The sequence below is a fragment of the Coregonus clupeaformis genome, unplaced genomic scaffold, assembly GCF_020615455.1.
Source record: "Coregonus clupeaformis isolate EN_2021a unplaced genomic scaffold, ASM2061545v1 scaf1241, whole genome shotgun sequence".
Lineage (NCBI taxonomy): Eukaryota > Metazoa > Chordata > Actinopteri > Salmoniformes > Salmonidae > Coregonus > Coregonus clupeaformis.
Window position 1 is genome coordinate 22,483 of NW_025534695.1, and position 16,295 is coordinate 38,777.

The 16,295-nt window shown below is 43.5% G+C and overlaps 1 protein-coding gene across 3 annotated transcripts in view; it reads left to right on the forward strand.

Moving 5' to 3' along the window:
- The window catches only part of LOC121535981 (probable E3 ubiquitin-protein ligase HERC3), a 36,406-nt gene extending 20,396 nt beyond the window's left edge, over positions 1-16,010 (forward strand). For 2 of the 3 annotated variants that reach the window (XM_041843229.2, XM_045217812.1), the window contains 6 exons: positions 718-884; positions 4,142-4,208; positions 4,441-4,523; positions 8,674-8,857; positions 13,190-13,292; positions 13,842-16,010. In XM_041843229.2, the coding sequence (XP_041699163.1) occupies positions 718-884; positions 4,142-4,208; positions 4,441-4,523; positions 8,674-8,857; positions 13,190-13,292; positions 13,842-14,050 (813 nt within the window). In that variant the 3' untranslated portion in view covers positions 14,051-16,010. The remainder of the gene's footprint in view (positions 1-717; positions 885-4,141; positions 4,209-4,440; positions 4,524-8,673; positions 8,858-13,189; positions 13,293-13,841) is intronic. The other variant, XM_045217813.1, reaches the window with a different exon arrangement.
- Positions 16,011-16,295: the final 285 nt, after the last annotated feature.

Below are 16,295 nucleotides of genomic sequence, written 5' to 3' on the forward strand. Positions count from 1 at the left end.
TTTCTAGGAAAAGGGACACCCATGAGTGATTACTGGAAGCGAACCGAAATCAGGAACGTTTTCTCACGTATACAAAATAGCAACCTGGGTCGTGGGAAAATTAATGAACTATGAACTATAAAGTCTATGAACCCTTTGACACTCGCAATTGACAGAGAGTAGTGATTGAAGGAGGAACTCAAACCGGACTGTAACAACAAAATGAAATGGAATAGGCTTAGAATAGGTTTGTAGGGTTCTTCAACCATATTTTGTTGGAAAGGCATAGTAGGTAATTGCTTATATGTAGCTTGTAGTTTAGTCAGAAACACAAATGTGTAATGATTCAACAACAGTTCTGAGTAGCCCAGTAATACATTGCTGCCATCTCCAAGTTGGTGCATGTTAATCAACTCAGTCGTTGAATAAAAACAAATGTAAATGTTGGTTTGGATTTAAAAGCAGACCTTTGGTGTTATGCCAGCCTACATTTCCATCAAAAACAAGGTGTACATTTAATAGTTGATAGTGCTTTTGTTTTTTCCTCATATAACTGTTCATCAGTATTAAAACACTTTCAGTAGGCTTCTATCATGTTGCTTTCACCTCTCCTGGATTTTCAGATCAGCGAGGAACGAGCAACAAGAAGAGGACGCCACTTAAGACTATTGCTATGCACCCAACAAAGCATTGCCTCTACCTAACTTTCTTGTTATGTCTCTTTCTGTTTGTGCCCAGTGTTTTGTGGAGCACAACTGGTTCAACCTGATAGGGATCATCTGTGGGCTGGCCATCTATAACAGCACGGTGGTGGACCTCCACTTCCCCCTGGTCCTCTACAAGAAGCTACTGTGCGTAGCACCCACTCTGGAGGACCTCAAGGAGCTGTCACCCACAGAGGGCAGGTAATGTGAATTCATAGCCCGGCCACGAGGCCTCTCGGCTGGGATGGACCCGCATGCTAACTCCGCCTAGCTACATCATGCTAATGGCTCTTGTTAAAAGTTCTACTTGGAAAGTGAGTTCTTCATTCATTGAAATGACTTAGTGTTGAACACAATCTTTTTACTGCCATTAGGTATATTGATTGTCCATGCTGTTTGTATAAATGTGTTTTCCTCTTGGGTGCGGAGAGATTTAATTCTGGTTTTATTTATACTTTAAGGACCCGAGAGAAATTCCCCCTTCCATCCTTATTTGAAATCAATGTGTTGTGTAAACTCAACAGTTCTTCAGAAGGCAATAATTGAGTGTTGGGCGGTATCCAGATTTTCATACCGTTTCTGTACCATACTGGGGTATACGGTATTACCAGCAGTGCACACTATTTCTTTCCAAACGCATAAAACAAATTTAGGCAGCAGGGATCTTGATCCAGGAGGAGACTGTTTGTCTCTGCTGTAATCGCTGTGTTAGCGATTACAGCTATGAGTCTTTCTGGGTAAGTCTAAGAGCTTTGCACACCTGGATTGTACAACATTTGCACATCATTCTTTTAAAAATTCTTCAAGCTCTGACAAGTTGGTTGTTGATCATTGTTAGACAGCCATTTAAGTCTTGCCAAAGATTTTCAAGCCGATTTTAAGACAAAACTGTAACTAGGTCACTCAAGAACATTCAATGCGATCTTGGTAAATAACTCCAGTGTATATTTGGCCTTGTGTTTTAGGTTATTGTCTGTTGGAAAGCAGACTGAACCAGGTTTTCCTCTAGGATTTTGCCTGTGCTTAGCTCTATTCCGCTTCTTTTTATCCTAAAAAACCTCCCTAGTCCTTGCCGATGACAAGCATACCCATAACATGGTGCAACCACCACCGTGCTTAAAAATATGAAGTGGTACTCAGTGGTGTGTTGGATTTGCCCCAAACATAACGCTTTGTATTCAGGACATGAAGTGAATTTCTTTGCCACATTTTTTTGCAGTTTTACTTTAGTGCCTTATTGCAAACAGAATGAATGTTTTGGAATATTTTTATTCTTTACAGGCTTCCTTCTTTTCACTCTGTCATTTAGGTTTGTATTGTGGAGTACCTACAATGTTGTTGATCCATCCTCAGTTTTCTCCTATCACAGCCATTAAACTTTGTAACAGTTTTTAAGTCACCATTGGCCTCATGGTGAAATCCATGAGCGGTTTCCTTCCTCTCCGGCAACTGAGTTAGGAAGGACGCCTGTATCTTTGTAGTGACTGGGTGTATTGAAACAGCATCCAAAGTGTAATTAATAACTTCACCATGCTCAAACGCCTACTTTTTTTTACCCATCTACCAACAGGTGCCCTTTGTGAGGATTTGGAAAACCTCCCTGGTGTTTGTGGTTGAATCTGTGTTTGAAATTCACTGCTCGACTGAGCGACCTTACAGATAATTGTATGTGTGGGGTACAGAGATGAGGTAGTCATTCAAAAATCACGTTAAACACTATTATTGCACACAGACAGAGTGAGTCCATGCAATTTATTATGTGACTTGTCAAGCACATGTTTTACTCCTGAAACGTATTTAGGCTTGCCATAAAGGGGTTGAATACTTATTGACTCAAGACATTTCAGCTTTACATTTTTTATTAATTTGTTAACATTTCAAAAAAATTCCACTTGGTCATTATGGGGTATTGTGTGTAGGCCAGTGACACAAAACCTTTTAAATTAAGGCTGCAACACAACAAAATGTGGAAAGAGTCAAAGGGTGTGAATACTTTCTGAAGGCACTGTACATAACCCAGCGGTTGGCCTAGCGTCTAATTGTCTGCAGATGGCCCGGAGGCTAGCGCTGAAGCTTTTTATCCTTAGATTATCAGACTGAGGGCTACAATTAGGGCAGTGCCTCTGCCTTTGAGCGTGTCACAGTAAAAGACAGCCTTCTCTAAGGAGTTGGCTCCCTCGGGGTGTTGAGCCACAAAACAACCCAGCCGATGAATAGTGTCTTGTTGTTTTGTCCTGGGTTGTGCTGTGTTTTCTTGGCTTGACTTTTGGGTATACTTAAGACCGAGGCAATAGAGAGTAGATACAGCGGTGGGTTTTGAACTAAGTGGTAGTGAAGAAATGAAGAAAGAAAATTAATTAAAAACTGTTCGCATTTGATGTATTTCTTTACTCTAGTATTTCTGTGTACTCCTAATACTCTGAGTTGAAATAAGATAACTGGAAAGATGCCTTTCAAATACCTACTTCAGACGACTGTAGTTCAAAGTAATTTGTGCAGAGAAACTCAACTCCACAACCCACAAGAACACCAATCCAATACACAGCCCATACAAAGCAAGGCAGCGTACTCCCATGCTCTCTCCAACTTCAACAGAATGTGAGACAAATCTCACTTGGCTGCCCTTTGGGTCTAGAGAGAACGAGGAGTTTCCTTTCCGCTTGGCACCCTATCCCTGTTACTCCATGCATACTTCCTGTGTTGTGGTAGGATTGGCTAGCATCTCCCTAGCAAGCATAGCTTAGCGTAGTCCCCCTCCCACACTGTCCATCACTCACTGTATGTTATTGTCTCCCAGCGTTAGCATAACCCCCATTCTCCATCACTGTTTATTATTGGCTCCCAGCGTTAACATAGCAAAGCCCCCATTCTCCATCACTGTCTATTATTAGCTCCTAGCGTTAGCATAGCCCCCATTCTCCATCAGTGTCTATTATTTGCTACTAGCGTTAGCGTAGCCCCCGTTCTCCATCACTGTCTATTATTAACTGCTAGCATTAGCGCTCAAACAGGCTAGCACTACAGGAAGCCTTGTTGTTCCCTCTTCTGTTCTCTCCCTGTTAATCTCCGGTGCTTTGGGGACAACCCAGCTGGCCACCAGGCTAAGCGCTAAAATTTGCCGTTAGTGATGCCACTAAATGCTACTGAGGGCAGAGGCCCTAAAATGGTGTGTGTGTGTTATCCCCAGCTAGGTTATGGAGAGTCTTTAGTGATGGCTGAGGCTGCTGGGGGGGGATGCCTTGTCGGTGATGAAAAGTGTGCTGGATTAGTCTTTACCTCAAGACGCAGCTGTGAGAGAGGAATTTTGATGAGGATGACATTGGGCTTCTAATTTATTTCTCTGTCTTGCGTTCCCTTTCTCTCTCTTCCTCCTCTCTTTGTTTTCTCACAGTAGTGAGACAGAGCTTACATTCTCTACGGTCATGTGTTAGTGAATACGTCTCACTTTCTCTCTCTAGGAGTTTACAACAGCTCCTGGACCATGAGGGAGAGGACGTTGAGGAGACATTTTGTCTCAACTTTGCTGTAAGTGCTCACAGGCCCACCTGTTGTGAATTGTACCAACTCTTAGAGATGTCTGAACCCCACTCAAAAAAATTAACATAAACCCACTCCCTCCTGAAACACTACGTCATCATCCACTAAAAGATGAGTGTACAGAAAGATCTTCACAACGTTCAGATGCTGCAGTAGAAATGGATGATATCTAGTTGCCTGACTGGATGGTATCTAACCCTCCACTGTGTGTCCATCCCAGATCACCAGAGAGTACTATGGTCTGACGGAGGTTAAGGAGCTTATCCCTGGAGGAGACCGCATCACTGTGGACAACAACAACAGGTTGGGCCCCTTATATATATACCCAACTATAACACACACACTATAACACTGACTTTAAAACAGAACTGCAACCGTAACCTTATTCCGATCTATAACAGCACAGTCCCCAGATCATGTTTTATTTCACCTTTAAGAACAATGACAACCTGTCAAACACATCAATAAACAATAAATTACACTATTATATCTACCCTACATGACCAAAAGTATGTGGACACCTGCTCGTCAAATATCTCATTCCAAAGTCATGGGCATTAATATGGAGTTGGTCCCCCTTTTGCTGCTATAACAGCCTCCACTCTTCTGGGAAGGCTTTCCACTAGACGTTGGAACATCGCTGCGGGGACTTGCTTCCATTCAGCCACAAGCATTTGTGAGGTCGGGCACTGATGTTGGGCGATTAGTGAGGTCAGGGTGAACTTTTATTGTAAATAAGAATAGAATATGTTTCTAAACACTTCTACATGAATGTGGATGCTACCATCATTACGGATAATCCTGAATGAATCGTGAATAATGATGAGTGAGAAAGTTAGACGCACAAATAAAGATATCCTAACCTCTCACCATTACAATAACAGGGGAGGTTAGCATTTTTTGGGGGTGGGGGGGTAGCATCCACATGAATGTAACCGCATAGTCATTATATCATTTCAAATCTAAAGTGCTGGAGTACAGAGCCAAAACAACCAAAAACAGTTCACTGTCCCAACACTTTTGGAGCTCACTGTATTTTGAGGCGGCGCATCTGTCACTGACACGGAGTTAGAGCACCGTGTGGAGGAGTCTATTGAGGTGAGAGTACAGGAGTGTGCTGGAAGCTTGTGTTGAACAGATGGGGATGTCCCCAGCTGAGATTGGGTTCAGAACAGCAGCCCACGTCTCTCCACAAATCCTCATTATACTTTGACTAGCCATTTGGCTGCGGGGCCAAATCCTCAGGGCCTCCACCTAGAGAGAGAGAGGAGGGAAAACAGAACCCCTTCATCCTGCCAAAACAGAGAGTCGGACTACGAAGGCCATTTTGAAGGCTGTCCGTTATGACTTGAAGTGCAGGCATATCTATAATTTTCGAGTGGCAGGTAGCCTAGTGGTTAAGAGCGTTGGGCCAGTAACTGAAAGGTCACTGGTTCGAATCCCTGAGGTGACAAATCTGTCTGTGCCCGTGAGCAACACACTTAACCCTAATTGCTCCTATCACTGTGGATAGAAGCATCTGCTAAAATGACTAAAATATAAATGTGTGAAAGCATAATGCCAGGGCCAGGAGTTTTTCCTACTTACAGGCTGTAATGTAATGTGTGAAATCAGACTATAACTGCAGCCCAGAGTTTCTGGGCAGGTCACACGGTCAGGAAAAAGCTGCTAAACAATACGTTGAGTCACCTTTCCTCTTCATTACACCGAGGGAGCTTTGTTTATTGTGAGTGGAGTTGTGGAGCCCACAGATGCAATGGCAAGTTTCCGCTCCCATTCCTCATTGCTGTTTGTCAGATCGAGTGTTTTATTTATGGCTGTGGGGCTCGCCAGTTAGATCTCTGGAGGGAGAGGCTGGGGAGTGTGTGTGTGACTGAGTCAGTGTGTGTATTAGCCACAAGTATGTGTTTAAGTAAGAAAGGGAGAGTAGGCCAAAGAGCAACGTTCCTATTCCCCTGCAGCCCTCCTGACGTCTCTGTAGCTGGCTGCTACAGTATCTGTCAGGAAATCAGGTGGGTGGCCAACCATGTTGCTACACAGAGTTCACACATCCTCCCTGGGCCATGCTGTGCTGAAATGTGTGTGCAGAGCTACAGGCCTGACACACACTGCCATCACCATCTTATCCTCCTCACAGGACCCAGTTGACTCTCTCTATCCTTTGTGCAAGGGCCCAGTTGACTCTCTCTCTATCCTTTGTGCAAGGGCCCAGTTGACTCTCTCTATCCTGTGTGCAAGGGCCCAGTTGACTCTCTCTATCCTGTGTGCAAGGGCCCAGTTGACTCTCTTTCCCGTCATGTTCTGTGTTAAAGATGAAGTTCTTTACCAGTTAAGTTCCTGACCAAATGAGAGAAAGGAATCGGGGGAAGTCCCATCCTTTAACTGCCATGGTTGTTTATTACTATGATTAAAGTATTAATGCGTAGAGCTCCAATGCACAGTACCCATCCACTTAAGTGACTCAATTCAAGATGGATGTCTCTCTCATGTCATCTGATAAAGCTTTGGATCTCAATTATAGATGGTTATGGTGGTGGGTTATGTGTGGTCTATTTTAATCTGTTTTGATTGGCCGGGGCAGTGGCCATGGGTCTCCAATCTGCCCAGTAGAGCGCGTCTCCAGAAAGCAGAACACGGCCCCATGTGACACATCCTCCTGGGAGCGACAGTTAGGCTGCATCCCAAATGGCACCCCATTGCCTTTAAAGTAGTGCACTATACAGGGGAATAGGGTGCCATTTGGGACGTGACTAGTGCTGCTCTCACTGCTATTCTCTATCCTCACAGATTCCTAGTCCCCTCCTGAGGGGATAGGCCTGCCATGAGAATGAAGCAATACTGACATAGGCACAACATGTACAGTTCCAGTCTTAAAGGAAAACTCCACCCAAAAACTATCTTCTGGTATTTGTTTCATTCGTCCATTGTTGACATAAGCAAAACATTTTGGGAATGTCAGCAATCAAGTTTTCAAGATATGTAACGTTCAAAATACAGAAATCATCCCCGTATGATTAATTTTACTGACAAACTTGTTAATCACCCGAGCCACTGCCTGTTCACCCCACCATCATCCAGAAGGCGAGGTCAGTACAGGTGCATCAAAGTCGGGACCGAGAGATTGAAAATCAGTTTCTATCTCAAGGCCATCAGACTGTTAAATAGCCATCACTAGCACATTAGAGGCTGCTGCTGCCTATTGAAATCACTGGCCACTTTAAGAAATGGAACACTAGTCACTTTAATAATGTTTACATATCTTGCACTACTCATCTACAGTTCTACAAATTTGACAGCATATTTTCTCTTATTGAATTAAACTGACATCATCTCATATGCATATACTGCATTCCATTCTATAATATTCTACTGTATCTTAGTCCATGCCGCTCTGTCATTGCTTGTCCATATATGTATATTTTCTTAAATTCCATTCCTTACTAGTTTTGTGTGTATTAGGTATATGTTGTGAAATTGTTAGATATTACTTGTTAGATATTACTGCACTGTCGGAGCTAGAAGCACAAGCATTTCGCTACACGTGCTATAACATCTGCTAAACACTTGTATGTGACAAATAAAGTTTGATTTGATCAAATAATACAGTAATGACAAACTAAATCAAAAGGCCTAGCTCTGTCAGAGTATAACTTACTCAATCATCAAACTGAAGCAAAGTCCTTCGTTTAAACAAAGTTCCATGGAGCTTGGATAGTCTTCAGCATCTCCTGCTGCTCTCTGTGTGGAAAACCCCCAATACAGCCCAGGTGCAGTTAATTTAAACCATAATGAGGCCACCTCAAGCCAGGTGACCTGTATAGCAGTGGGTTATGGGCCATGTAGTCTTCACCATGATGGCGATCTTAGGGCAGACAACCCCTCTGAAGCCTACTGTGTGGCATGGCCGTAGGTGGAGGGGCTTGTTACATCACGTAGTGCAACAACATGAGACAGGTAGGGGTTTAAGCAACAACAAATGGTACTTTTAATAAGAATTTAAATGGTTACAGGGGATTACTCTCACTCAAAAATCATACGAACATGGCATAAGTCATGGCAAAATGTGCAGAATTTCAGTAAAATAGCTTTAAAACTGTAACATTTTCTCTCCGCCCCATGGCAAATAGTTGAATTGCATGAAATTAGTTTCACAACTGCAAAACTTTCTCTCTGCCCCATGGCAAAATGTGTAGAATTGCAGAAAATGTGCTTTAAAACTGTTACATGTTCTCTAACCTCATGGCAAAATGTGTAGAATTGCAGGAAATTATTAATATGTCAAATGTTTCTCTCTGCTGCCAAGAGGGCTTGCATAGGCCCCCAAAAGGCTGTCCCTGGTTGTTAACTATACAACCAGACTACTGATTGGATCTCCAAAATTAGGATGGTAAACCGTATGGCTCAGTATTATTTGTGTTGTTTATGTCTGTCTGTGTGTCTCTCTCTGTGTCAGGGAGGAGTTTGTGGAGGCCTACCTGAAGTACATGTTCGGGGACTCGGTGAGCGAGCTGTACCAGGCCTTCTCCTCTGGGTTCCTGAAGGTGTGCGGTGGGAAGATCCTGTCGCTGTTCCAGCCCTCCGAGCTCATGGCCATGGTGGTGGGAAACAACAACTATAACTGGGAGGAAATGGAGAAGGTGAGCTATAATGCTAACGCTCATGCTAACCCTAATGGTAGGTGATGCTAAGCTAACCCTAATGGTAGGTGATGCTAAGCTAACCCTAATGGTAGGTCATGCTAAGCTAACCCTAATGGTAGGTCATGGGAAGTTAACCCTAATGGTAGGTGATGGAGATTTGTGAGTGGTAATGCTAATGCTAGGTGATGGAGAATGTTAATGGTAGAAGCTAATGTTTGCTAATGCAGAGAATTGGTGCACACCGTAGCAAAAAATAGAAAAACGTTTCGCAACAAAAATTTACGTTTCTATTGGACAAATTCAGGTAGGTCCCTCCCCGTTTCATCCCGTTTGCTTCCGTTTGGTTTCGAGTGAATACACCCCAGGGCAGTCAATCACTGAGTCAAACATCCATGGATAACACTGGTGTTGACAGGAGACCAGAGAACTGGGAGGGTGTGAAATATAATGGAACAGTTGATGCCATACTGCAAAGCACAGTGTCAAAACGAATCAAATAATTGTTTTAATTGTTGACCCATCACTACAACGAACCTGTCTTGACCAGGCAGTTCTCGAGGGCATAGCCAATTAGACAAAATACTTCAGTCAGAAACCAGGAAGTTTGAGCGTCTGCCTGGTCAAGTTCGAGCGTCGGGACATGTTTCGCTCGCTAAGGGTGGAGCCGGGGAGGGCATGGGGATTAGCCATTGGCTAACGGAGGAAATTCAAAAGGTCAAGGTCACCGTAAGTAATGTGCACTGGGCTTCTCCTGGATTTGTTTGGCCTTAGTGTGTGCATGTTGATGTCTTCACATGAATGTAAGGGGCCTGTGATCTGTGTTTACTGCGAGTGTTGTGTGCAGGATATTGACAACATGCGTAAGTGGGGCGTTTTCACAGCACTGCTCCGAATGTGGGAAATGTGTATGAAGTTTGAATGCTGCGGTTAGGTTAGGTTGGGCTAACAAACACACACACACACACACACACACAGGTCTGTGAGGAATTCCGCAGGCTGTTACATATGAAGGAATCATGTTCTAACTCTGAATAACACTTAATGATAGTGACCAGGTGGAATGCTTTATATAGAAATCATAGCAGTTGGCCAACTTCAGTTACATAACTGTCCCTAATATAAATCAAATCAAATCAAATTGTATTTGCCACATGCGCCGAATACAACAGGTGTAGACATTACAGTGAAATGCTTACTTACAAGCCCTTAACCAACAATGCAGTTTTTTAAAGAAAAATGTAAAATAAAAAAGTGTTAATTAAGAAAAATAAAAGCAAATAGCTAAAGAGCAGCAGTAAAATAAAATAGCAGTAGGGAGGCTATATACAGGGGGTACCGGTACAGAGTCAATGTGCCGGGGGCACCGGCTAGTCGAGGTAATTGAGGTCATATGTACATGTGGGTAGAGTTAAAGTGACTATGCATAAATAGTAAACAGAGTAGCAGCAGCGTAAAAGAGGGGGGTGGGGGTGTGGGGGGGCAGTGCAAATAGTCCGGGTAGCCATGATTAGCTGTTCAGGAGTCTTATGGCTTGGGGGTAGAAGCTGTTGAAAAGCCTTTTGGACTTAGACTTGGCGCTCCGGTACCGCTTGCCGTGCAGTAGCAGAGAGAACAGTCTATGACTAGGGTGGCTTGAGTCTTTGACAATTTTTAGGGCCTTCCTCTGACACTGCCTGGTATAGAGGTCCTGGATGGCAGGAAGCTTGACCCCAGTGATGTACTGGGCTGTACGCACTACCCTCTGTAGTGCCTTGCGGTCGGAGGCCGAGCAGTTGCCATACCAGGCGGTGATGCAACCAGTCAGGATGCTCTCGATGGTGCAGCTGTAGAACTTTTTGAGGATCTGAGGACCCATGCCAAATCTTTTCAGTCTCCTGAGGGGGAATAGGTTTTGTCGTGCCCTCTTCACGACTGTCTTGGTGTGCTTGGACCATAATAGTTCGTTGGTGATGTGTACACCAAGGAACTTGAAGCTCTCAACCTGTTCCACTACAGCCCCTTCAATGAGAATGGGGGCGTGCTCAGTCCTCTTTTTTTCCCTGTAGTCCACAATCATCTCCTTTGTCTTGATCACGTTGAGGGAGAGGTTGTTATCCTGGCACCACACGGCCAGGTCTCTGACCTCCTCCCTATAGGCTGTCTCATCGTTGTCGGTGATCAGGCCTACCACTGTTGTCGACGGCAAACTTAATGATGGTGTAGGAGTCGTGCCTGGCCATGCAGTCATGGGTGAACAGGGAGTACAGGAGGGGACTGAGCACGCACCCCTGAGGGGCCCCTGTGTTGAGGATTAGCGTGGCAGATGTGTTGTTACCTACCCTTACCACCTGGGGGCGGCCCGTCAGGAAGTCCAGGATCCAGTTGCAGAGGGAGGTGTTTAGTCCCAGGATCCTTAGCTTAGTGATGAGCTTTGAGGGCACTATGGTGTTGAACACTGAGCTGTAGTCAATGAATAGCATTCTCACGTACAGTGGGGAAAAAAAAGTATTTAGTCAGCCACCAATTGTGCAAGTTCTCCCACCTTAAAAGATGAGAGAGGCCTGTAATTTTCATCATAGGTACACGTCAACTATTACAGACAAATTGAGAAAAAAAATCCAGAAAATCACATTGTAGGATTTTTAATGAATTTATTAGCAAATTATGATGGAAAATAAGTATTTTGTCACCTACAAACAAGCAAGACTTCTGGCTCTCACAGACCTGTAACTTCTTCTTTAAGAGGCTCCTCTGTTACCTGTATTAATGGCACCTGTTTGAACGTATAAAAGACACCTGTCCACAACCTCAAACAGTGGGAAGACTGAAGACTGAATCTGCAATAGGTAAGCAGCTTGGTTTGAAGAAATCAACTGTGGAAGCAATTATTAGAAAATGGAAGACATACAAGACCACTGATAATCTCCCTCGATCTGGGGCTCCACGCAAGATCTCACCCTGTGGGGTCAAAATGATCACAAGAACGGTGAGCAAAAATCCCAGAACCACACGGGGGGACCTAGTGAATGACCTGCAGAGAGCTGGGACCAAAGTAACAAAGCCTACCATCAGTAACACACTACGCCGCCAGGGACTCAAATCCTGCAGTGCCAGACGTGTCCCCCCCTGCTTAAGCCAGTACATGTCCAGGCCCGTCTGAAGTTTGCTAGAGTGCATTTGGATGATCCAGAAGAGGATTGGGAGAATGTCATATGGTCAGATGAAACCAAAATAGAACTTTTTTGGTAAAAACTCAACTCATCGTGTTTGGAGGACAAAGAATGCTGAGTTGCATCCAAAGAACACCATACCTACTGTGAAGCATGGGGGTGGAAACATCATGCTTTGGGGCTGTTTTTCTGCAAAGGGACCAGGACGACTGATCCGTGTAAAGGAAAGAATGAATGGGGCCATGTATCGTGAGATTTTGAGTGAAAACCTCCTTCCATCAGCAAGGGCATTGAAGATGAAACGTGGCTGGGTCTTTTAGCATGACAATGATCCCAAACACACCGCCCGGGCAATGAAGGAGTGGCTTCGTATGAAGCATTTCAAGGTCCTGGAGTGGCCTAGCCAGTCTCCAGATCTAAACCCCATAGAAAATCTTTGGAGGGACTTGAAAGTCTGTGTTGCCCAGCGACAGCCCCAAAACATCACTGCTCTAGAGGAGATCTGCATGGAGGAATGGGCCAAAATACCAGCAACAGTGTGTGAAAACCTTGTGAAGACTTGTTATTGACCAAATACTTATTTTCCACCATAATTTGCAAATAAATTCATTAAAAATCCTACAATGTGATTTTCTGGATTTTTTTTTCTCATTTTGTCTGTCATAGTTGACGTTTACCTATGATGAAAATTACAGGCCTCTCTCATCTTTTTAATTGGGAGAACTTGCACAATTGGTGGCTGACTAAATACTTTTTTCCCCCACTGTAGGTGTTCCTCTTGTCCAGGTGGGAAAGGGCAGTGTGGAGTGCAATAGAGATTGCGTCATCTGTGGATCTGTTGGGGCGGTATGCAAATTGGAGTGGGACTAGGGTTTCTGGGATAATGGTGTTGATGTGAGCCATGACCAGCCTTTCAAAGCACTTCATGGCTACAGACGTGAGTGCTACGGGTCGGTAGTCATTTAGGCAGGTTATCTTAGTGTCCTTGGGCACAGGGACTATGGTGGTCTGCTTGAAACCTGTCGGTATTACAGACTCAGTCAGGGACATGTTGAAAATGTCAGTGAAGACACTTGCCAGTTGGTCAGCACATGCTCGGAGTACACGTCCTGGTAATCCGTCTGGCCCTGCGGCCTTGTGAATATAACCATATTATGTTGTTTTGGCTTTTCTACTACAGAATGCAGTTTACAAAGGAGAGTATTCAGCTACTCATCCGACTGTGAGGATGTTTTGGGAGGTATTCCATGAGTTCCCTCTGGAAAAGAAGAAGCGGTTCTTATGTAAGTACAAAGTAGAGCCCTCGGTTCTTATGTAAATACTGAGTAGAGCCCTCGGTTCTTATGTAAATACTGAGTAGAGCCCTTGGTTCTTATGTAAGTATTAAGTAGAGCCCTCAGTTCTTATGTAAATACTAAGTAGAGCCCTCGTTGCTTATGTAAGTATTAAGCAGAGTCCTCAGTTCTTATGTAAGTATTATGTAGAGCCCTCAGTTCTTATGTAAATACTGAGTAGAGCCCTCAGGTCTTATGTAAGTACTAAGTAGAGCCCTCAGCCAACACCTCGTTAAACAATCACTATGACAATCTGTAGTTTTACTCAAGGTCTAAATGGGCACTTAGTATTGGGACTTAGCCAGTGGCTCAAGCTCAATGTTATCTATTCCTAACACTACGAGGAAAGAAAGCCGCTTGAGTATTAGTACTCAGCCAGTATCTCAGCCTCAATAATACAGTACATCTAAAGCTAACGCTATCCCTCCCTCTCTCAACTATAATGCTATACCTAATGCTAACACTGGCCCTCCCCTTTTACTGTCCCTTCTTTCCCAGTATTCCTGACGGGCAGCGACCGCATCCCCATCCATGGCATGGAGAGCCTCCGCATCTCCATCCAGTCCACGTCGGCCGAGGAGCACTATCTGCCCGTGGCCCACACCTGCTACAACCTGCTGGACATGCCCCGCTACCAGACCAAAGAGACCCTGCACCGCCGTCTCACCCAGGCCGTGGAGCAGTACGAGGGCTTCAGCCTGGTGTGAGACCTAGTAGCTGGGTCAGTGGCTCCCCCTAGAGGCCTGGAGGAGCAAGGACCATGGGAATTAGCATGGTTGCTAATGCTAATGCACTTTAAATAACAACGCCCTGTGAATGGGGGGTGGCTGGATGGACGGATGGGTGGTGGGAAGGGGGCTGCGATTCCATAGCACTTTCCCTATACAGTTTACCATAAGAGATTATGATATATATAAAAAGGGAGGGGTGGGGTGTACAGGGACGGAGGGAAACGACAAAGGAGCAAACGTTTAAGACGATTATAGAGAAGCAGATTATTATTATTTTGATATAATTGCTCAGATTTCTGAACGCAAGGTGTGTGGCTTTATAATGCGTCTTGTTTTGAGAATGGTTATAACAGATACTTTCTTTGGGGGGGGTGCGTCAGTGGATTTTGTATTTTCAGTTATAATTGTGTGTTCTATGCAGATTGATGTACATAACTTGAACAGTTTTAATTAAACCAGCTTTTTTGTTGCTTTAAGATAGTTTATTGAATTGAATAGTTTAAAAAAATAATTGTTGTCAGAGAAAATGATACATGTCAGATGTAGGAGGTGAACTTTGAAGCCCTGGCCTTTTACCGCTGATCTTGGGTCAGTTTGAGGACAGATGATACCAGATTAATACATCAGTGAACATCAGGCAGACAGTTCCACACTCTGGCCCAATAAATACATGGCGTTCTAATGCCATACCCACATTACCAGTATATTTCTACATTTAAACGACTAACTGACCGACTGGAGTTACTTACATGTCCTCAATCTTACAGTTATCAATATTTCCTTTGATTGTGATGTTTTTTTTAATGGATGTTAAAATGTCTGTGTGCATGTCGTCGAGAGGAAACGCAAAAAGACTGCTCATCGTTACATTATAAACAAACACAGAAATACAGCTAATCCCAATTACTTTGATCCCTGTAACCCCAGGTTAGGAATAAGTAATCTCAATGTCAATCTGGGAGATCTATTGCCGCCACGAGCTCAGAATGATTGCACATTCGTGGCCTGGTGGATAATAGGTTGACTTGCAGAATATCTGTTCATGGTTCCCACCAGTTCCTTATATGATGGCACAGCATTCGGACCAATGATATTAGAATTGGTCAATTTGCCCTGCAGAATTAGTCTTGGGTCATTGATTAGGTTTAAGGAACAGATTATATTGGGTCATCCTATTAGCAATAACGAACTTAAGCAAACAGCTTAGTAATGTAATGATGTCCCCTGACCGTCATCCAAACTTTGCGCTCTGAACATCTCTGCATAATTTCCCGGTCGTTACTTCAATTACTTTTCTCTCAAGTGTATCTGGATTGTGTGTTGATATGCAAGTGAGAAAAACAACTTTGTTTGTGCATTCTGTCCTATTACCGAACGTCTCAGCCAATGGAGGTATTGTATCGTATACCATTTCCTTTCTTATGCCCTGTCTTTCTCCACTGTAGCTGGGGTCAAGACAAACGTCGTAAAGGGGAATAATTACTATTATTTTGAGGATTTATAACTCTGTCGCCCTCAATGTAAACATAATGACATAATAAACAAAAACAAATGATGTCATAGTGACCTTTGTTGTTGATTCAAAGCTGAGCTAGGGCAATGCCTGAGGGAGGCTCAATGTGTTCTATTATAGCCTGGTCCCTGATCCGTTTCTGCTGTTTTGCTGATTAAAGCAGTTGGCAATACACAACAAACCGATCAGCGACCAGGCTAGGGGAAAAAACCTATTCATTCGTTATGATTATTTCACCACAGTAATGGCGACAATTCCAAATCATGGGGTCAATGTTTCTTGGTCAATGTATGCAAATAAGGGCTTGTTAGTGGATCTATAACTGGATTGTTTCAAGTATATCATTTACTTTTGTACCTTTTAAATGGAATACATCTTTCTTTATATTTTTTCCTGAACAAATAAACGTAATTCCACCCTGTAGTTTTGTGTTTTAAATCTAGAAGCTATCTTATACAGTGGGGACAACAAGTATTTGATACACTGCCGATTTTGCAGGTTTTCCTACTTATAAAGCATGTAGAGGTCTGTAATTTTTTATCATAGGTACACTTCAACTGTGAGAGACGGAATCTAAAACAAAAATCCAGAAAATCACATTGTATTTTATTGCATGACATAAGTATTTGATACATCAGAAAAGCAGAACTTAATATTTGGTACAGAAACCTTTGTTTGCAATTACAGAGATCATACGTTTCCTGTAGG